Source organism: Spea bombifrons, chromosome 5 (assembly GCF_027358695.1).
Source record: "Spea bombifrons isolate aSpeBom1 chromosome 5, aSpeBom1.2.pri, whole genome shotgun sequence".
In the NCBI taxonomy this organism is placed as follows: domain Eukaryota; kingdom Metazoa; phylum Chordata; class Amphibia; order Anura; family Pelobatidae; genus Spea; species Spea bombifrons.
This window is the reverse complement of record NC_071091.1, coordinates 69073870-69098024: the sequence shown is the minus strand read 5'-3', so window position 1 is coordinate 69098024 and position 24155 is coordinate 69073870. Positions and strand designations below refer to the sequence as shown.

Here is a 24155-nt window from a genome sequence, read left to right as displayed (position 1 = left end):
TACTCTATTTTGAAATAGCAATTCACTACTTACTACCAAATAAACAAAACCTTAGGACAAGAATAAGAATCTATTTAGCAGGTTTGTTTCAGCTTTTGTAGATGAGTAATAGATAAGATATAGTAATGTCATATTAAGATATAGTAATGTCAAAGGACAGTTCACTACTCAAATACATTTTGATACACAATGTTTATTATTAATATTATTTGATATATGCTTAAAATATGTATCATCAAAACTTAATTTTACAATTCAATACAGAATACAACCTCTGAATTTTTTTTCCAAGCTCTGATTATGCAATATATGCATGTGTACTATGGAAGCAGACACCTTATCTTCCTTATCTGCCCCTCATTAAGTTACAAAATTACATAGGCACTCACTAGAGGGAGATATATCTTTAAATAATGCTGGCTATGCTATATTTAGTACCAGCCTCAGCTCTGAGGTAAAGTCATCTATATTTTCAAAACAATTAAATTTAGATAAAAAAAACCCATGAATTTCAGATAGATTTAGTAAGTGAATTTAATTTTGCTAAAGACTATGTAACAGTTCTCCTTTGATAAAAAAAAAAAAAAACTACAAGACCACTAATGAGAGACATTTAGACTACTAAGGACAGGTAATCTTTTGTACAGGTATATACCCTGTGAGGAATTAATAACAAGATTGTGGTGAGTTCTGATTAAATGTAAATTAATTCATTGGGAATGTTTTAAACAGCAAATATTTTATGAATATTTGAGGCACCTCTTGTACTTTAGTTGTACTTTCTCATGTATTTGACCTTTTCTGTTATGAGATTTTGTTCTGTGCAGAAATAGAACAAAGTAAATGTCAGTAAATTGTACACTATATTGCATCCTCAGTACTCTCCAAGTTTGCAATTTCTTAATTATGTAAACTACATATTCAAAACATTAGACGGATGCATTTGGATTTGTATGAATTACGAATTTACCAATTTTTAGTCCCACATTAGCAGGCCTCACTCTCTTACACAATCTCTAAACGTTTCCCTACTTTCTCTGCCGACCACTTCCGCTTTGGCATCAACTTCTGCCTCTGCATCTTCTTGATCTTCATATTTTCTCTTCTTTCTTCACTCTTCTATGTTCTTTCTTCTATCATCATCTGCATCTCCATAGACATATCCTGAGGCAAGCTTTGCCAAGATTTTGGTGCTTCCAGTGACATCCTCTCCTCTGATCCTCGATTTAGGGCAAATGCTTTTGGTGACATCCTCTAACCCGATTGGAGGATCCGATGTAACCTGGCTTGAATTACAGCGAAAAGTTAGTGCTTCCAGTAAAGTCCTCTCCCTCGATCCTCCAATAAAGTAGATGACAAAGAAGGTAGGGAAAGATTTAGAGATCGTGAGGGTGAATGAGAATGATAATGTGAAAAAATGAATAAGAGTGTGAGAGTGAATGTGGCTCTTGCACAATGAATGTTATTCTCAAATAAAACTTAATTTTCATCCAAACCAAATGGGCAGGCAACGTAATTCGTTGATCGAAAACAAATGGGACAAAACCGAACCATAACATTAATCTGAATCGTTTTTGGCCGGTTTGAACGTCTACAGTACAATTACATTTAGATGCTTAGATGGGAGATATCGAAAGATATCTATAAAAATGGATAAATAAATGGCAACCACTTCGTTATTGGAAGCGTCCAAATAACCGCATAAGATAAAAATCTCTGAATCTATGACTACGACTATGTTTCCTGATTGTTCGTTATGGATTATGGATCATGATTGCAGGACTATCTTTGATATGTATGGTGGCTTTACCCAGTTCTGTCTCTGGCCTCTCCTAGCTTTAAAACAAATTGGTGCAGGTCCATGGTCATGGGTCAACTGATGTAACTCGACTTTTCAGAAAATGAGAACTAGCTAGTAGGTTCTTTTGAATCTTTTTACATTTTTTAAATATGAAATATTTTATATATTTCAATATATTTTAAAACTGCTCTCTAGAAGAGAGCAGTGCACTATAACTAGAGATCTCATATGGGGTCTTACAGAGCATACAGATGATTTCATCACTAGAGGGTTTTCCCACTAAAGTTCACAGTGCTCACAGAGAACTTATTTTTCGGTTGTTTTTCCAGCCGTTTGCCATGACAGCTGTTCACAGAGCCAGTAGCTTTTCCCTGTGTCTGATCACACTGAGACCAGGAAGTAATATTACTTCTAATTACATGCATTTGTATCTCTAATATATAATATTTCGCCTATTCTTGTACACATATAATTCTTAAAATATTTAGGTAAGATGATCAGACTTTGACCACCTCCTCAGGAGATGTAATTTACCCCAGCATAGACTGCAGGTATTATTAGTGGATCTTCTCTGTTTTGATGGAGTGTTTTCAAGTTAGAGTGTTTTCAAGTTCATTATAAATGTATATATTGTTTTAAACACATGTACTTTTTTCACAGATCTTAATAGTTAGGATGGTAGCTTAGTCAGGTGTATTTTAAATGTTTTCCTGTATTACACCATGAAAATTACACTTTTTAGGTTAATGATATGTTTTTAAGTTAAAAGAGAACTTGTTTTCCACATGTATTCATAAATATTAGTTCCGTTATAGGTTAATTAGAAAGTTAATAGGTGAAATCCATTAGAAATGTCATGCTAAAACATGATATCCTTTACATGTTTTAATAAATTTGTCCTTTCTTTAATTTTTCCAGTTGCACCAGAATGGGGGAAGAGGGTGAGGGTATTATGCTGATCCTTATCCAAGGTAAAGAAAAATCCAGAACTCCCTTTTCCTTGCCTGGACATTCTCTAGGATGTATAGATCATATCAATATATTATTTAATTATCTGTCAATGCTTCAAACACCCCTCTCACATTAATATTGTTTTCATAAGCCCACATTTAGAGCAAAAAAACAAAAACCCAAACACTATCACATATCAACATAAAGAAAAACACTCTTTAGTAAACTCACTTCCATTCACTATAAAATATTTCCACTATGCACACTGGTCCATGAATCGTTTCAATGATGTCACACTATAAAGTGTTAGATATATGTTTTGTTGAGTTTACCTAGATAATAAAAACATAGTAAACATAATTATGCATTAACCAATGGAAGTGGTTACATGCACCTATGCAGAGATCTTCAAATATCACCACTCTTTAAATGCAATAAACAATATGTGATTAGGTCTTTATTCATTATATAAAACTCTAGACATGTGTATACATATATATATCATAAGGATGCCGTAGAAATGTTGGATATGCTCACTAAAGCCAAATAAATCTGGATTAGTAAATCTGGTTATGAGGGAAAACTTTTTTTTTTATTGTTATTTCCATAATTGAAAGCATTATCATTACCTACTTGGGGTACATGAGTACAAAGATGGGTGGTGAGAGTACAAAGATACAATATTTCATCATCTGTTTATCTTCAACTGGTGTACCCCGTCATAAAAAAACCCCATCTTAAATACATAGTATCCTTCATTGACTTGAATATGTGCCAACAATTTTTTATTTTACATTGGTAATTAATAAAATGTGTCTTTCAAAAGTATATGTGTCATTGTTTTTAATATTTTTGGTTTTCAGGGTAACAAAGAGTGTGTTTGGTGAAATATTTACATTTTGCTATTTTTGTGAATGACAATATAAGTAAAATGATGATTTGCAATTTCTTGATTGTTCATATACAGACTAAATAAATTACTAAGTTATCTAGTTCATTGAGTACGAAAGTGATTTGCACAGATTAGCAATCAGAATACAATATTTAATTGCTCTGCTTCCTTAATGGTCGGTAGGTTATTAGTAGGTAAAATAAATGCATTAATCGTATTCGCAGATTAAACAGGTTTGAGGAGATGAAGGATTGATCTACTTTAATGGAAATATTACCACATATGGTTTACTATCTAACAAGAGCTGTTAAAGCCATCATTCTGCAAACCTGACCTATGAACATTTTGTACTTCCTTCTAATTGAGGAATGATCGGCCTTTTGACTTAAGCCCATTTAATGGTGAATGGTAATGCTTCAAGCATCATAACCACATACACTGCATCATTAGGGAAATAATTTATTCTCTTATTCAAACATATTCTAAAGATGCCAAAATGTCAAAAATGACTATGGATGGGTGGCTACATTAACTGAATTTTAGATTTTTCCATCTGACTGTGCCAGAAAATATGAAAATGCCAGGAAGAATAGACTAGCTTGTTCCAATTAATGTAAAAAGAAAACATGAACATTAAATACTGATCGATCAGTACAACTTCTTTAGCATTCTATGCTACATACATAGTCGTATTGGTTCCCTACATTAAATATCTAATTTATCATATTTCCAAAATTACTTATAACCATATATTGCTCATACAGTAGTGGTGATCTTGGTAATTATAGTAAGATTTAGTGAGACTTTATTTATTTTAACCAACAAATTCTAAATGATGAAAAATAATAATAGTGGGAGCGCTAAGGAGGTTGGGATTCCTCTTGAGACTAGTAGTGTATTATGATGTATGTATAAAAATGGCAGGAATTATACTAAATATACAATTGAATACAATTTAATAAACATAAGAAATATGTAAAATGCAATACAATTGGTTGTACATATAAATATCAGATACAATAATAATAAAACACATGTATAAATTGTTTCCTCTTTACATTTGTTAAAGCACCATTTGGTGGAAATCAATGAACCTGACGCGTTTCGCGGTCTAGATGCGGCTTCTTCAGAGGTATGAAATAATTGTAAATAGAGAAATCCTTAAGCTGGCCGAATGATGGCTCTTGTTATATAGTAAACCATATGTGATAATATTTTCCATTAAGGTAGATTAATCCATCATCTCCCCGAACCTGTTTAATCTGCGAATACGATTAATGCATTTATTAGTGGCAGAGTGAGGCTAATGTTCGATGTTTTAACAGAATAGCACAAAAAAGTTGGTCCCTTTTAAACTTTGAAGGGTGATGTTTCCCTTCAGGTTAGTCTCTCAGACGGACTGATGTGGCTTTTAATTTTTGTTCTCGTACCAGCAGGGAGAGAACTCTTCCTTACTTCCTGATTGTGCTTGCAGAAGTAGTTTGTGTTTCTTGTCAAGATCCTGGCATATATGTGTGTATGTGTGTGTGAAAAAGTGGCAAAGCTAGCCCTCTTTTTACAATATTATGATACAAATGGGAACCATAGCTTCAAAAAGAAGAAGTTAAACTTTCATGTGATGGAATAATCATTGAAATCATAAAAAGAAAAGGCATGATGGCTGCCTGGAAAATATGCACAAAATAAACATGTACGGGCTTGCAGTGCAATGTAATAAGCGACAAAGCCCGTACATGTTTTTAAGTTTTTATGAGCAAGTCCTACAATTCACGTTATATCTTCACAAAAATTCCCGCATGGAAAGACTTAAAATATTGGTATTATAAATGGCCATAGGGTGCCTAGTTTAAAAAAAATGATGTCCCAAATATGGGATGTGGGCACAGACTGACCAGATGTCTAAATGGCCAAAAAAATACACACCTCATAAAGGTGGCCGTTTACCTCCCAAATAACCCAACACACCCATGTATCACTGTACTCAGGAGATGTTGCTGAATACATATTGGGGTGTTGTTTGACAGGGACATATACCTGGAGCAGTAAATTCATACCTGAAATACAATGTGTGTGAAAAAAACACAAAACACTTACTACCATAAAGTTTGAGAAAGGCTGGTGGTAAAATTAGTGCATGGAAAGGGTTAAAATACCAACATTTCAAATACCTTGGGGTGTTTAGTTTTCAAAAATATTTGGTTTAATGGGGTAAATTGTATTGGCCCGCTTCAAAGAAACCCAAAATAGGATATGTGGGCAGATTTTTTGACAAGTCAAAATTCCAATTTGAAAAATGCACACCTCTCAAAAAGGGCCTTTTAGTGTGCGTTATCACTGCGCTTAGGTGATGTTGCTGAACACGTATTGGGGTGTTTGGCAGTGACATATACCAGGAGCGGAGAATTTATACCTGGAGTACAACGTGTGTTGGGGTGTCTACTTTTTTAAAATATATGGTTTGATGGGGTAAATTGCATTGGCCGGCTTCAAGGATGATAAAACCGCTTCCTTGCCAATGAAGATACCAAGAAACATCATTGTATGTTTCTAATTGGATATTACACATGGGGCAGAATGGCCAGCTTTGGGGAAAAATGGTTTTGAAACAGCAAAACGCTACTGGTACTTATTGACCCATAACGTGCAGAAAAAAGCAAAAAAAACATAAAACATTGAGTATTTATAAACTCAGGACAAATAGTAGAATCTATTTAGCAGGAAAGAGTAAAAATACTGACATTTTAAATGCCCATGGGGAGTCTAGTTTAAAAAAAATATATGATTTGACAGGGTACATTACATTTTCCAGGTTCAAAGATTTCCCAAAAATAGGACATGGGCACAGACTGACTAGATAGCGAAATTCCAAAAAAAGTACACCTTGCAAAGGTGGCCTTTTTCCTCACAAATAACCCAATAAACACATGAATGGGGGCTATCACTGTACTCAGGAGATGTTGCTGAACATATATTTTTGTTGTTTGACAGTAACATATGCCAGGAGCTGTAAATTCATACCTAAAGTAGAATGCATATGGAAAAATACACAAAATATATTACAGCAAACTTTGACAAAGGTTAGTGGTAAAATGTGTGCATGGAAAGAGTTAAAATATTGAAATATCCTGGGGTGTCAAAAATATTTGATTTGATGGAGTAACTTGAATTGGACATGGGGGGAGAATTTTCCACATGTCAAAATTTAGTTTGAAAAAATGCACCCCTCCCAAATGTGGCCTTTTAGTCCCCAAACAACCCAACAAACACATGCATCACTGTACTCAGGAGATGTTACTGAACACATATTGGGGTGTAAATTCATAACAGAAGTAAAATGTAAGAAAAAATTACACGCAATTTAACATCAGCTGTTGGTAAAGTGCTAGAATATGATGTTTGATGGAGATAAATTGAAGAGGCTGGCTTCAATGATGTCACAAATAGGACATGTGGGCAATATGAACATATTTGGGGAAAAATGGTTTTGAAATAGCAAAATGCTACTTGTAGTTGTTGCCCTATAACATGTAACCCGCCCTCACCCTCTTACAGAAGTACATCAGAATGCCGGGGAGACCTGGGGGCAGCAGAAAGCTGGAAGAAGAAGGTGAAGAACAAGAAGCAGAGAAGTACAAGAAGAGAAGAACAAGAAGATGAGAACAAGAAGAGAGATGCAGAGAAGGAGATGGAGAAGTGGAGACATGAAAGCAGTTGTAAGAGAAGAGTAAAAGCACATGAGAGTGTGTGAAAGACATTGTGAGAGAGTTAATGACAACAAATTTAATTTCTGAATCAAAAAAGATCCCTGAATTTTGTCTGAACCCAAAAGGGAAAAAAACTTAAATTCATTGTCGTAAAACAAATTGACCAAAAACTAAATGAAATTAAAAAAATGTAGAAATAAAAATGTATCCAAAAAGTTTTTGATCCACGTGCACTTTTTTTTTTATTAAAAACCCCTTAAAGAAAGGAAACATGGTGAAGTAAAATTTAAAAAACTTTGAAATTAATTTATACCAACATGACTTAAATAAGCCCAAATCAGATATGAAAATAAAATGTCACTAATCATGTTTTCTTTAAACTATGTTTTATACTTACAGTGGATTTGCATTTCATATAAATGGAAAAAATGCAATATTCTACCAAAGAAATTAATGGACAATCCCAATTTAAGCAAAATCCCATTTTACAGAAAAATACATTTTGAACCATCGGAATATATTGTGTCCCTATAAATGAGTTATTATTAATATTGTTTTAGCTTGGTATAAAAAACACTTTGTGATTATTATTTGGTAAATAATTGTAAAACATTGAACTGCAACTTTGTGAATATGAATGAAAAGTGGGGAACATTTCATGTTTGTGATTAAGAATGTGGAAAATGCATTTATTCAACACTGAAGTCTAAGTGTATAAAAACACCAAGTTGACATAACGATGAGTTAAAGTTGGCTTTTGTCTGGTCACAGACTTAACCAATAATGATGGATTCAAAGATTTCAACACTGAAAGGTATGTTATTCACCATAAATCTTTGTTTTACAAATGTATAATCTTTCAAGTGTGGAATAATATGGTCTGCTATGTAATACAGTACACAGAAAGTCATTGTTTATTTTGTTAGAAACACAGAATAGTTTTGATCATAAATTTTAATTAAACTAGATTTTTATTCATCACACATACATTGCTGAAGCTATGAAATCCCAGTTTAACATTTTTTTTTCATTTTGTTGACATGCTTTTTTAATATACATCATCAATTATAGCAGCTGTCATGATGTTTTGTGTATGTGTGTGTGTGTGTGTGTGTGTGTGTGTGTATATATATATATATATATATATATATATATATATAATTTAGTTAAACTTTAGTTTCTAAAACTTATATTTTACATATAAATTGTATAGGAAGCTTTTTGTTCCATAAACTATCGGTAAATTAAATACTTCTTAATATAATTTTAAACCAGTCAGTATTTTTTTCCTTTAAGGTGTAATTTTAGTAATAGTGGCAGGCTCCAACATATTTTTGGCAAGAAATCGGGTCACTTCCCATCCAATATGTTCAGGTGATGGCACTAACTGTCAGATGTCTACTGGAGCACTCTTCGACCGGGCAGTTAAACTTTCCCATTATATCCATTCGCTCTCATCGGAAATGTTCAATGAATTTGTAAGTAGAAAATATTCTTCATATTTGTATGGGGTTAATATGTCCCTTAGTCTTCTAGTCCCCAAGTTTCTATCTGTGTAATGACAACATTAAAATAACTACATAACTGATAAATGACCAATCCAAATACATGCATATGCATGGTATCTTCATTTCACTTTTCATGCTTTAATCACACTTGTGGGTAATTTTATCTTACTATTATCTTATTTTATCGCTTCTCCTACACGAGAAAATTAGAAAGTGTTTTTTATTGATAAGGTAATTATATTTTTTTTATAATTATCATTACTCTAGACATACATGACCTCAAAAATCATCTCCCAGATTAATATACAACATGTTTTTTGGTAGGATGAACGGTTTACTCCTGGTCGGAGATTCACTTCAAACTCTGTAATGAGTTGCCATACATCTTCACTGAATACCCCAGAAGATAAGGCTCAAGCTCAGCAAATTCAAGTGAGTGGAGGTGATGCTATAAATGTTAACATATGTTGTTATGCATTGTGAAACTTAATAGCCCTACTAACTGACTTGCCTAACAAAGGTAAGTTGAGTAGAATGGGATCATGTTCTTTTAACGCAAAAGCATTTGTTTGTGTTTTTAATATTTTTTTAATTAATTTTATCTTATAGCATGAAGACCTGCTAAACTTAGTACTGAGAGTTTTGAGGTCCTGGAATGATCCATTAGTACATATGGTTTCTGAAGTGCAAGATATTAGAGAAGCACCTGACACTATACTATGGAAAGCTGTAGAAATTGAAGAACAAATCAAGCGCCTCCTGGAAGGAATGGAAAAAATTGTTGGACGGGTACATGTATTTATTATCTTACACATGCTCCAACCAATGAGAGCACCTTTTCTAACAGCTGTTTAGGTTTTGTAGGGCAGTTGTTTTCAAGTCTGTGTTAGTGCAGGGCATTACAATAGCCTCTTTACAAAAGTACCCCTAAAATAGTTATACAATATTTTTATTTTTTCTTAATATGATAGATTCATCCAGACTTGGAAAACGAAGTTTACTCCTTGTGGTCAGGTCCTCCGGTCTCCAATCCAGCAGATGAAAATGCCCGCCTCTCCGCATTTTACAACCTGCTTCGTTGCCTTCGCAGAGATTCACATAAGATTGACAACTACTTGAAGCTTTTAAAGTGTCGTCTAATTCATGACAGTAGCTGTTAAGCTTCCATTCTGTCCATTATTCATTGGTAAATCACTAGGAAAATGTATTGCTTCTTGTTATACCATGAAAGGATATTAGATATTTTTCTGTATGTAAAATTAAAAAGAAAAGAATAAATGTGCAGTCTAATTTTAGGACATTAATCCTCAATCTATCAAATGTTTTCTCTAGAAATAAAAAATCATTGCATAACTATCATATTTCATATTTCTCTGTTTGCAAAAAACACAAAGCACATTTCCTTTAGTATAACATTGTATGATTATAAAATTAAATTATATACTAAAATAAATGCTCTTAAAATATATTGACATCAATATATATATTTCAGTAAGTAAATAGCTTGTAAAAAATTCACAGCTGAATATTTCACTCGAAAGCGCTCAAAAGGGATTAAGACAATTCTAAGAAACATAAATTGTTTTTTACATTTTTTGTTTTTTTTATCATGCCATTACCGTCATGACAATGAGTAAGAATCCCAATGCATTGCAATACAGAGACATTGTAAAGATTTAAAAGCCTAGAAAAAGATTATCAAAAATAGTTATAAGAAGGTTCTTAGGAAAGAATCAGGACAGCTGCAGCCGATTCGATGCTACCTGCTGAGGGTTGCTAAGCAACTTAGGCCTACTCCTGCCCCAAGGGTCTTTTACTTTACAATTAGATTTTTGAAAATGAAAACTGATCCATTTCAGACAATTGCTAAAATGAATATATTTAAAAAATACCAAAAAAATTGTCATGTACTGTTAAATACATATCATTTACTTGAAGCATAACTTTCTCTTTTTTATGTAACTGACAAAATCAAACTGTAATGTAAGGTTTAAAATGTGACATTTTGACTCTATGGGGGGAATTATTTGCAATTTGTTTTGAACAGAAGCTTAGTTCATGTCACATGTGAACCTCCAGACAATCATTAGTTTAAACTGCCTGCTACGTGTTTAAAAATTTCAGTCAATTTACAACTGATCTGAATTGCAAATATGATGGTAATAAGCCATTAGGGAACAGCATATCTCTTTTTGCACTTACAACCCTCTGCTACGAGGATCTTTAACAAAAAATGTGAACATGTCATTGCCTTTCCAGCATGGCAATACAGAAAACTAGGACTTAGAGCAGATGGATCTTTTTGTCTTGAGTATTGAATATGTGATATGACATAGATGTAATAATTAAAGGCCCACAAATGCAGACGTTTTAATGATTAATCTGAACACAGCAAAAAGTAAGCGTTACTTGGATAAATACGTTGTATAATTCATTTATCATATCCGTCCACCAAGAATGTGCAGCAGAAAAAGTAATTGAAAGAAAGATAGGGCGCTTCAATTAAGATAATTAATTTAAGTTTAACTAGTGCTAAAATAATCATATATATATGAGGGTAGATAAATGTGTTTTTTATCAAAACAATGTTTTAAATATGGACAAATTTTTTCATAATCAGCGTATTTTTTTACATTGAATAACCTGAGCATTTGTCAGGCTTGGTTAATATTACAATTTCAAATGTTTCATTTATTTCTTATCATTATAGTTAGAGCTTTTCTTTAATAGGTTTCCTAATGGTATTCAAAAATGTCTGTGACAGAATTTTTATGTTTGCTCCAACAAACAGTTATATGTCTTCCTTCTGAGGAATAGACCTGTAAAGTCCTAAATGCTTATGTGACTTAACGTGCTGTACTTGTTCAATCAACTTTGACAATCTTCCTTTGTGGTTATATGGTTAAATCATGTTATGTGCAGTTTTGGGAAAATGTATTACCATGTTATATATGTAGTAATACATATGTTAAGTACTACCTAAACCATCCTGAACCAAAAACAAAAAGCTCACAACAGCCCTATTAATGCTTTTTATAAGCTGTATTTAGTTGACACCTATAACTCCAGAATTATATCAAATCTTATAGGAAATATTTATATATTAAAATATTTGTAAATAAAATATGTAAATGTCTATTTTATAAAATGCAGAGATTCAGATTGCTGGACCCTTTCATCTTAAGTGATTACCGGCATTTTTACCGGGCAAATACTAGACTTGGGCACCAGGGGGCTCTTCGTGTTCGTCTTCGTGCTCGTCTTCGGCAAAAAAAAAAACTTCGTATTCCGCGAATATTCGCCTGGTCCTGTCTTCTCTTCGGGCGAATATTCGCGGACATTCTTCGTGTTCGGGTTTTCTTCGTTTTCCCCGGTTAAGGGGTTAAAACGGGGTTAAAGCCGCTCTGGCGCCAGGAGTTTAAATGTCCGTATGAGCAACTCTATTGGTCGTCAGCAGGGGGCTCGTCTGCCATTGGTTGATGGCAGACGAGCCCCCTGCTGGCGACCAATAGGGTCGCTCGTACAGACTGTTATACTCCTGGTGCCGTAATTGTTCGGCAGATCCCGCTGGTCTCCCTGTTCTATCATTTTTTAACTGATCGAACAGGGAGACCAGCGGGATCTGCTGGGTAAGTTGCAGCATTGGGATTTTAAAAGTCTGCACGAGCGACTCTGTTGGTCGCTCGTACAGACTTTTAGGCTCCTGGTGCTGTAACTTACCCGGCACATCCCACTGGTCTCCCTCCCTGTTCAATTAATTAAATGTCCGTACGAGCGAACAATAAAGTCGCCCGTACGGACATTTAACTATCTGAACAGGGAGGGAGATCAGTGGCATCGGCAGGGTAAATTGCAGCATTGGGGTTTTAAAACCCCAATGCTGCAACTTGCCCTGCCGATGCCACTGGTCTTTAACTAATTGAACAGGGAGGGAGACCGATGCCACTGGTCTCCCTCCCTGTTCAATTAGTTAGTCCGTGCAGGGTTAAATGTCCGTACGAGCGACCAATAAAGTCGCTCGTACGGACATTTAAATCTGTACAGGGAGGGAGACCAGTGGCATCGGCAGGGTAAGTTGCAGCATTGGGGTTTTAAAACCCCAATGCTGCAACTTGCCCTGCCGATGCCACTGGTCTTTAACTAATTGAACAGGGAGGGAGACCGATGCCACTGGTCTCCCTCCCTGTTCAATTAGTTAGTCCGTGCGGGGTTAAATGTCCGTACGAGCGACCAATAAAGTCGCTCGTACGGACATTTAAATCTGTACAGGGAGGGAGACCAGTGGCATCGGCAGGGTAAGTTGCAGCATTGGGGTTTTAAAACCCCAATGCTGCAACTTGCCCTGCCGATGCCACTGGTCTTTAACTAATTGAACAGGGAGAGAGACCGATGCCACTGGTCTCCCTCCCTGTTCAATTAGTTAGTCTGTGCCGGGTTAAATGTCCGTACGAGCGACCAATAAAGTCGCTCGTACGGACATTTAACTAATTGAACAGGGAGGGAGACCAGTGGCATCGGCACTGCCGATGCCACTGGTCTCCCTCCCTGTTCAATTAGTTAGGGGTTAACTTTTTTTAAAGGGTTAAGGGGCCGTGCAAGTGAGCCTATTGGTCGCTTGCACGGCCCTTTAACCTATGGATTTCCGCTCCCGTTAACCCCTTCGATGCTGCGTTAGATAACGCAGCATCGAAGGGGTTAACGGGAGCGGAAATCCATAGGTTCACTGTCAGGGGCTACAAAGACCGTGCGAGTGAGCCTATTGGTCACCTGCAGGGTCTTTCTCTGGCATCAACCAATTGGTTGATGCCAGAGGAGGTCCCTGTAGGCGACCAATAGGCTCATTCGCACTGCCCTATAACCCGTGACGGCGAACCTGCGGATTTCCACTTCCGGGAACTGCCGCGATGCCGCGAAGACAAGACAAGGTAAGATGAAGGGGGGAATGGTAGACGAAGACGAAGACAATCACGAAGATCTTCGTGGTGTGTGTCTTCGTCTTCGCCTACGTTTTACCGCCGCCGTCTTCTCTTCGGCGTGTCTTCGGAACGAACACGAAAACGCACTCTTCGTGTTCGTTTCCATGTTCGCCCGAAGACGAATGCACAAGTCTAGCAAATACATTCAAAAAAGTTAGTTACATAAGCTTTCAGGGTCTCGGGGGTACCTTATTCAAATTGTTCAAACTTTTTAAACACATTGTCTTGTGTCTTCCATTACAAAATGATACAATATAGTACATTCATAATGTTTTTTCTGTCCTTAGGGATGTGGATATATTGAAAACTGAAAGGTTAAAGGGTATATATATTTTTGTAGTTGTACTGTCATGAACTTTAACATGCTAACTGAGGCCTGTAGAGTCTGAGATGTTTAGATTTTTTGCACACTTTGAGTATTGCATGGTCTGACCTTGGGTTGAATTTACTGGGACATCCACTCCTGGAAAGATTGGGAATTGTCTTGGATGTTTTTCACTTCTGAATAATCTTTTTCACTGTAGAAAGGTTGAACTTGATGGACTAAAGTCTTTGTTTCAACCTACTATACTAAACTATGATGGACTTTAAGTTCTTTGGAAATGGCCTTATAACCCAGGTTGATGGCCACCAACCATTGCTTCTTTAAGATCATTGCTGATGCCTTTCCTCCTTAGCATTGTGTTAATACACACCTGAATGTTCCAGACCAGCAAACTGCTAAAACACTTTGGCTTTTATAGAGTTGGTTACACTTGCTGATGATCAATTAATCAGGGGCATTTGATTAGCAACATCTGTCTGCTACTTAGCATCTACACTTAGGGGTGTACTCACTTTTGTTTTGGCATATTGTTATAAATACTATTTATTAGACATGTGCACGACCAGCAAATTCACTTTGGACACAATTTTCTCGTTTCATTTTTGCCATGCTCGTTTTCGGGGGAAACAAATGTCATTTCATGGCCGTTCAGCTCTGGGCTTTTTTTTATTTGGCCAGCAGTCTATAGACACATGCAGCCCCGTGAGGCAAGACTGAATTTCCACCACAATATTATAGAATTTTTATGTATTTATTTATTTTTGAAATGGTCCCCTAGAGTAACCACGGTCAAAGAGGTGCAGGAGCAACAATAGTGGTAGTAGTAGGGCACTGGACCTGGGCAGACAGATACTAGCAGATGACAGGACTATATTGATGACAATATTATATATTATGCATATCATATTGTCACCAATACGTATTTATCAATGAAGAATAACAGATGTTATCAAAGAAAGATATAAAAAAAGAACTTGTCCACAAAATACAGGTTTGGCTAGTAGCATAAATTGGTCACTGTCTTAATTAACAAAACTCTACTCAGGAACAGGGAGAAAAAATATCTGCTGCAGTCCCTGTAATACACTACAGTAGTAACTATAGCTTCTCCAATCCACCCAACATCAGTACATTTTCTGCACTAAAATCAGATATTTACTAACTTGCAGTATGGTAGGTGAGCAATGAGCATTAATCTCAGCCTCTGCTAAGATAACAGTTACTGTCTCACACTCCAACTCTCATCAGATACAATGGCGTCAGCACACTGATATATCTAATGCTTGTCACTTCCCCTTGTTAATGCTGATTGAACCCATCAATCTCAGCCATTATCATCGATGATAATTGATGTATTATAGGACTAGAGAAATACACTTATTTAAAATATATATTTTTTTAAATAAAAAAAATTCTAAACTTCTAAAATAACAGAGAAAACCCAAGATCATGACAGCAAGCGTAATCTACCGATTTCTGTTTTTGGTCATTTGTTTTAGACTTTAAATATTTTTTGCAGGTGGGAGTGTATGTTCCTCTTGTTCATATGACAGCTAGAATTTGTTATTACCCAGTCATATCAACCAAAGAATATTATAACATGTGCTAGCTTTCTGGTCCCTCCCCACTTAAGAATAGGGTTTATTACAGAACATTCATAGTTTGACTATTTGAGGAGCCTCCAAAGTAGGGTGCTTTTTAAATTCAGAAACAAAATTTCTCAAAACCTTCTCCGCCGACTGCTTTCACTTGTATGTCTGTTTATTCTCTAGCATTCTCTTTATTTTCTTCCATCTTTTCTCTTCTTCAGCATCTCCAGGGACAGGACCACCCAATGAACATCTGCAAAAATGTAGTCACTTCCTGTGACACTCTTCAATCAGGTAGAGGATGTCACCAGAAGCACTGTCATTTTTGTGGATGTTCACAGGAGGTTATCTTCAAGAAATTGGTGGAGCTTCCAGGCACACCCTCTCCCTCAACCCTCCAATCGGGGCAGCGAAGATGTCACTGGAATCTCAACCATTTTTTGTGACTGTTCACAGGGGGTTATTATCAAACAAAATGGCAGGGCTTCTGGGCACACCCTCTCCCCTGATCCTATAATCAGGGGGAGGATTTCACCGGAAACTTCGCTATTTTTATGGAAGTTCACCAGATGGTAATGTCTGTGGAGATGTGGACGAAGAAAGAGGACCAATAAGATCAAATAGATGCTAGAGAAGAAACAGAGTTGTAAGACATGGAAGTGGTCGACAAAGAATGCAGACTTTCAGAGAGCATAAGAGTTAATGAGAGTGTATTTTTTTCAGATGTTCTTAAAACTCCCAATTGTGAATTTTTTTTAAGTGGACAGCAAAAGGAGACATAACTTAAAGTGAAACATATTTTAAAAAACAAAAGCACCTGTATAAAAGCTTTTGTGAGGCTTTGATTACAAACCAAATAAGTTATAAATTTTCTGTAAATTTACTCCACTGTCACTGTGAGAATTGTCATCCATATTCGATGGGGCTTACATCGCGCAGACGTCCTGTAGTCAGACCTCTATTTAAGCATTTGCTCTGGAAAAAACCTTGTCTCATAATAGAGCAAATACGGTCATTATAAATTAATCAGTTCTGTCTTTGTGCTCTAAATTTGAACTCCTTAGGTATTTTTTAAAACCTTAAATAGAACTGGTAGAAGCGAATAAAGGTTGGGGGTCGTGGGGTGAACAGATTTGCCGTTAAGGTGTAGTTCTGGGTCCTGCAGGGAGAGCAGCGAGTGAGCCTGTGGGTTGCTTTTTGCCATTAACCCTTTTCACGGCCACGTTCCCCTTAATGTCACAGTGAGGGCCTCTCATGTTAGTTTTAGGGCGTCCATGACATGCCCCATCATGCTTGATAGACAATTCAAATCAAAGCTCGGACTGTTTTGTGGTGTGTAGGCAAGCCTGCCAGTTGCATGGTGTGCAGAGAGGAAGAGATGGAACAACTACAAGTCAAGTACCGTGGCGGAAGGTAGAAAAGATCTGTCAGTTTTGTGATGTACAGCACTCTGATCAACTGCAGTGGGATAAACAGAGTTACTCTCTCTTTAGAAAGTGGAAAGATTAAAATATTTTTAAAAATAGAAAAAACTAAAAAGCAAAAATAAACAGAATCCAGTGATTTTAAAGGGGTGCTCTCTATTCTAAAGTACCCAAAACTATCAAGTCAAAATAGTTGAAATAAATAATAATAATAATCCTTCCCTGCCCTCAACCCAAAAGTTTAAAAACAAACAAATGGTGTAGTATGTAAGGCAGCATAATGCTCCCTTATAAAATTAAAAGAAAATATGCACATGGGGGGTTTGCCTTATTTTCAATTTCTTTATTTTTTAATATGCTACTGATACTAGATAGACTACACCAATACAAGTATGCCTCGCAGGAGCGGGCTGGGCCGGGGGGCAGGGGGGCAATTGCCCCCCCGGGCCGCCCGAAATCTAATCTAAACAGCCGCTGGATGCTGATGCCACCGGCTTCCCTTAATATGGCAAGCTGATCCGGCATATTACATTAAAATAAAAAAAGTATTAAACTAGCTCCGGCCGGCGGCATCAGCACGCATCGGGCCGTTTAGATTAGTTTTCCAGCAATCTCATGGCCGCTTAGTGATGGGAGCAGCGTGAGGGGGAAAGCTCCGCCCCCGGCACTCAGACTGCTGGAGCACCGGATGTCGTGTCAGTGACATCCTGGTTACGTAGACAACGGCAGTCTGCAGCTACCAGAGGACGGAGGCCCAGATGAAAAAGCCCCAAAGTGGAAGAAGTAGAAGGTCAGAAAACAGTAAACATTTATTTTTCCAAAAACTGTATGATATGTTTTTGTATTTGTTAAAAACAAAAAAAAAATCGGGGTGTGTGTATGTAAGTCTGTCTTTGGAGGACAAACATAATGCTTTTTTAAATTATTAAAAAAAAAAGAAATCTGTGTCTGTATGTGTTCACAAGTTCAGCTCTCCAGTGTCACCTCTGTCCCCAATCAAACCCTCCCAGTGTCACCTCTGTCCCCTTTCCGCCCCCATGCCATCTCTGTCCCCAATCAGACCCTCCGAGTGTCACCTCTATTCCCTTTCATCCCCCCATGTCATTGCTGTCCCCATTCAGCATCCCAGTGTCACCTCTGTCCCCAATCAAACCCTCCCAGTGTCACCTCTGTCCTCTTTCAGCCCCCCATGTCATGAAGTTGTAGGGGGACATGCTAACACACCATACACACAAACCATAACTTGTAACTTAAAACCTAATAATAAAAACGCAACAAGCAATTTGGATGAAACAGGCCGTGTGCTTTTATTTAGTTTACCAAGACATACAAATATTTCACTCATAACTTATACTTATAACTGATAACCAAACAACTTAACTCTTGGCATAAGCCCCAGAGCACATCTTAAACATATCACCTTGCCAACCGCCCTATAAGCCAGCTGGACAAACTAACATCATCAATTCACCCCATAATTATAGGGTAATCATACCCCAATAAAAGCCACGACAATTTATTAAATATAATAAAAAAAATTTTTTTTTTTTTCTTTAACATAACATATACAATCAAAGAAGAGTGGGGAGGGTGGGAGGGCGAATCTTCATCAGCTCGTCCATTTTCAACGCTTCGCCACTGCTCACCAGTCTCAAGGACAGTGCAGTATCGGCTAGGCGTCACGTCAGGTAAGTAACAGAAACACCTCAGGGACTCCCTTATATACTTAATATTCCCGCCCTTTAGCGCAGCGCGAGGCCAGCGCAACCTATCCCAGCGCAGCGCGAGACCTTCCCTAGCCGGCACGAGACACCTAAAAAGGCGGCAAGCGCTAGCGCAAGCGCAATAACATTTTTAAGTTATATAACCATTTTTTTTTTTTTTAAACTTGCTTAACCCTTTCTCACTATTTAATTTACTACCTCAGTCCCCCCACCTTCATGCCACCCTGCCCTATGCGGTGCAGGCTTTATCATTGCTGTCCCCACTCAGCACCCCAGTGTCACCTCTGTCCCCAATCAAACCCTCCGTGTCACCTCTGTCCTCTTTCAGCCCCCCATGTCATTGCTATCCCCATTCAGCTCCCCAGTGTCAGCTCTGTCCCCAATCAGCCCTTCCAGTGAATTAATATTTGAGTGTATGGGCCCACTTTAAGGTATGATCCTGTTAGGGTACTCATATTAGCCTTTACATTTTCCCTGCTGCTGTGTACTATACTTCCCATAATCCCCAGCCAGTATCATGGGGGACATTTAACTGGCTGAGCATCAAGGGGTCATTAGGTCTTGCTTTTTTTACCATCCTTTATTGCTAATACATTTAATTATGTTGAACCACATTTGAATCATATTTGTCTTGCTTTATTACATCAATATGCGTTAGAAAATCAAGAAAAGATGGGCATGTATGGTGGGCTGATTCGGGGGCACGATGGGCCACTTGACTTGACTTGCCCCCCAGGCCTTAGGCTGCCAGCCCTCCCCTGATGCCTAGGGTGACAAAAATCATTGCACTAGCCCTGAGAGAGGGTAAAAAAACAAGAAAATTGAAAGCAAACATTTGCATTTAAGAAACAAATACTGTGTTACTTCTCTGTACTATTACCATTTACTCAACACATCACAGAAATGTACTAGAACAAAACTTCAACGTTATCGCTAACCTTCCAAACTGAGTTCCATATTAAAAGATGGACATGTTAGCTGTAAACATTATGGCTATGATATGTCTTAAGTATATTTTTTGTTGCTACAATTAAATTCAATGGCATGGTTTTGTGTTTCTATGTCACATGTAAAACACATAATATTCTTTGCAGTGGTATTTTGTATAACAATTTATTATCCTTAGAAGTTCAAGCATTAACTGCGACATTTTTATGTAACAAAATGTAATATGATCACCGATAATCTTGACCGTGTAAACAATGTCCCACATATAGCGCTTTCTTGTTTATAGTTAGGTTATTGTAAATAGTGCATGGAAATGTGGTTTACATTTGGAGAAGGATTATATGTTTTGACATTATTTTTTTTTTAAATAAATCCCCAGAAGACGTATTAGATCTCCAGGTAAGTAACAAATCTGAGTTTAATTTGAGTTTGATGTTTCTCCTAAACAAACTAATTTCTTGAAAAGTACAAATAAATAGTGAAAAGAGAACAGCAAGTTCCTTGGCATCAATCATGAAAATACATAAGGGAGTCTGCTAAAATATTATGAAAGGTATAAAAACAAATCTGTAAACAATATTATGCACAGAGTTTTCATTTTTCTTCTAGGATGGATTTTTATCTTACACTAAATACAATTTGCACATTCTCTCTGTGTTTTGTTGCAGGTAAAATGATACTAGCCGACAAAAAAAATAGTTTAATAAAAAAGTTGATCTTTTATTTATTCCAGTAGAGCTGGGGTAAAATAAGGATACAAGATCTACACATACAGGTGCTGCTATGATATGTTTTACAATATAATATGTGACAATAATAAACAATACATTGTTTATTCACATGTATATAGATCCAGTGATTTATGACATGGATAGGTATATGGAGACCTTCAATTATATCTTCTCCTGGATTTAATAATTACTTTAACGTTCATTGGACGGTCGTTTACATAACCTTCACTTAGACATATCTGCTAGTTTTCTCAACTACTTTTCCGAACTCTATAATCTTCCTCATGAGGGCAGATCACCTCCTCGAGACCGGAGACTTCAGGACTACCTCACCCATACTATATCCTATGGTCTGTCGGCTGTGGTCGCAACGTACCTGGACACTCTCATCTCCCTTGCAGAATTCCACTCTGTGATCAAATCCTCCCAGTCAGGGAAGTGCCCAGGACCAGATGGGTTTCCTCTGAGATACTATTCACACTTTCGAGACCAACTGGGCCCCTACTTTGTTAAGGCCTTTAATTCCATACTGGAGGATGGTCATTTACACCCTCATACTATGTCGGCCTCTATCACACTTATCCCTAAAGAGGGTAAAGACCCTGAAAACTGCGGCAGCTACCGCCCAATTTCACTCTTTAACTCCGACCTGAAGCTCTTTGCTAAAGTCCTGGCGACTCGACTGTAACCTTTCTTACCAACTTTGGTTCACTCAGACCAATCAGATTTTGTTCCAGGCCGTGAGACTAGGGATGGGACCATTTACGCCCTTGACTTACTCCATTATGTGAAATACACCTCTACCCCTCCATTTTCCTCTCTACCGACGCTGAAAAAAGTGTTTGACTGGGTGGCCACCCTCAAGCGTATGGGTTTTGGTGAAGGCTTCATGTCATGGATCCAGTCCTTATACTCTGCTCCCTCTGCACGGCTTTGCATCAATGGGCTTCTCTCAGTTTCCCTCTCCATTCACAACGGGACTCGGCAGGGCTGCCCCTTATCTCCGCTGCTGTTTTTCCTTTCCCTGGAACCTATTATGCAGGCCATACACTTAAACCCAGATGTAGTTGGTATACAAGTGGGCCGCACCCAACATAAAATCTTAGGCTACGCTGATGACCTTCTCTTTACTGTCTCTCAGCCCCAAATCTCTCTGCCTTCTATTATGAAGGAGCTTGCTGATTTTGGTTCCCTCTCCAACTTCCAAATTAATCTGTCAAAATCAGAAATATTAGATGATAATTTGCCCAACGATGTGAGTGCCTCACTGTCAGCAGCTTTCCCTTTCAAGTGGTGTAGTGATAAATTGAAGTACCTGGGTATATGGTTGTTGGTTGATTTTTCATAGCTGTATACCTCCAATTTTTTGCCTCTCTTGTCTTCTCTGCAGGCCGACCTATGTAGGTGGTCACGGCTCATGATCTCGTGGCTGGGCAGAATCAACTCCATCAAAATAAATGTAATGCCCACGCTCCTCTATTTGTTTCAAACTCTCCCCATACGTATTCCACCCTCCTTTTTCTCTGCGGTCCGTTCTACCTTCCTCCGCTTTATATGGGGCCGCTGTTCCCCACGCGTCTTCGTCTTGCCTAAGGCGAGGGGTGGTCTTGCCCTGCCCTGTCCCCGTACGTACTACAGGGCGTCACCTTTGAGAATGTTGGAGTGGACGAGTGGGGTGCAGCGAAAACAGTGGGTTGGGGTAGAGAGTGAACTGCTGGGTAAACTGGCGGGGTCATTGTCATGGTTGGAGGTTGCCTGCGCCCGTCGTCTGGCTGCAGGCCACCCATTTGTCAGAGCGACTCTGGAAGTATGGCACTCATTGCTCCGGAGCACCACAATCTCCTCTGTCCCTTCTCCACTCATGCCATTACATGATAACCAAGACTTCCCTCTGAGTATGGGAGCAGATCTATTTCCTACAATGGCTGCGGAGGGGATGAGTGGGATCCGAGCGTACTTGACGCCTCACGACCTAAAGCCATTAGAAGATCTGGTGTCCTCTGCCCGGTAAAATCAGTATAAATGTTCACCTAGAAGGAATGACCCTGCACGTTCTTTTTTTTTTTTTTTAGAGGCAGACTATACAGATGTCCCATGTGGCCAGATTTTTTCATACACTAAATGGACAAAGGTATCAGGACACCTGATCAAAGTCAAGAGAAAAGCCTTCTCCAGTGAATGTGGTATCATAGATGACTTTCTTTGGATAGACCTGGATAGACAGGCTCTCTCTTTTGCATGTTGAAAAGCTTTTCTAGCACTTCAACAACATATTTTAGTCCACCATCTTCAAGTTGTTCTTCTTCAAACTATATTCTCAATGTCCTTTAGCCTCGCATAAGCCTGCACCGAAGGATTATCTGTCTCCATCAGATTGAACAGCTTTTGACAGCACACACTGCTCAAAGCTTTGTGAATACCATGTCCTAGGCTAGAAGCATTGGGAGGATGCTTCAAGGCCAAGAACATGTTTTCCCAGTCATTCTAGCTTTGAACCATTCCGCACCTTATTGGGACTCATCAGCATAAGGTTAGTTAATGGCATACTGCTTGAGGCTTGGGTCATACTCAAAATATGTTATGGCAGGGAAAGGAAAGGTTGAGAAATAAGGAAACATTGCCAAAAACTTACATCTACCAGGCAATCTCTGATTTTTTGTCTGAAATTCGCGGACCCTTTTTGGCTCTCTAAGTATTTCCCTACCTTTTCTGCTGACCACTTCATCTTCTCGCTTTCATTTTCTCTCTTCATCCGCATCTACAGGGGAGAGGATGTCAGCAAATGTGTGGCAATTTGGGTGGAAGTTCACCTTAGTATAAAATGGTGATGCTTCCGTTCACTTCCACTCCCTTGAGCCTCCATTCGGGGGAGGGGACATCACCGAAAGAGCCATAATTTTGCCCTAAGGTGAACCTCCGCCCAAATTGCTTCTGGTGTCGTCCTCTCCCTCGATTGGATGATCAGGGAGAGGATGTCACTGGAAGTGCTGGGACTTTGGCAGAAGTTTGTGTCAGGTTATGTTCACAGAGATATGGACAAAGATAGAAGATTGAGGATAAAAGATAAAGGAGAATAGACGAAAGACAAAAGGTAGAAGAGAGAGAAACATTTAAATAGCGTGAGAGAGTTAAAAACAAAACTTTTCTATAGCAACACAAGTGAGTGTTTTTAGAGTCAATAGCTGCACATTATACATGATTTCACATACTATATCTTTAATATTTATCAAGTTAGGTCAGAAGATACAATTCTTGTTTCTTTTTTTCCTCTTTCATTGGTCTCAACAGCACCACAAACAAGGAGGAACATGACATACCTAATACTGACCTGAATCTTTTTAATTCCCGTCAGCATTTATAACTTAATCACCATGTCTCTCTGCAGACTAGGTCATTCTAATTCCTCCTAGCAACAGTCTCTGCATATCAGGAAGTCCTTTATATTATAAAGCTGCTAGCCAGGAAGACTATTGTTTAAGTAGGTCAGGCCTGTTTTTGTGCAAATGCCATGGTCTAGTAACTCTGCTGACCTGTCTGTCTACCATGCCCCATAATAACCTCAATTCCTTAATAACACAATGA

General features: G+C 37.8%; 1 protein-coding gene across 1 annotated transcript; it reads left to right on the top strand.

Moving 5' to 3' along the window:
* Window positions 1–8115: 8115 nt before the first annotated feature.
* Window positions 8116–10198, top strand: PRL (prolactin). The gene is made up of 5 exons (XM_053468129.1): window positions 8116–8162; window positions 8645–8826; window positions 9181–9288; window positions 9466–9645; window positions 9828–10198. The coding sequence occupies exons 1-5, from the start codon at window positions 8132–8134 to the stop codon at window positions 10014–10016; spliced, it is 690 nt and encodes a 229-aa protein (XP_053324104.1). The 5' UTR covers window positions 8116–8131; the 3' UTR covers window positions 10017–10198.
* Window positions 10199–24155: the final 13957 nt, after the last annotated feature.

Coding starts and splice junctions, on each gene's coding strand:
- PRL (XM_053468129.1), top strand. CDS start 8,132: ATGATGGATTCAAAGATTTCAACACTGAAAG. Junction 8,163..8,644: donor AAAGATTTCAACACTGAAAG/GTATGTTATTCA, acceptor TTTTCCTTTAAG/GTGTAATTTTAGTAATAGTG. Junction 9,289..9,465: donor CTCAAGCTCAGCAAATTCAA/GTGAGTGGAGGT, acceptor TTTATCTTATAG/CATGAAGACCTGCTAAACTT.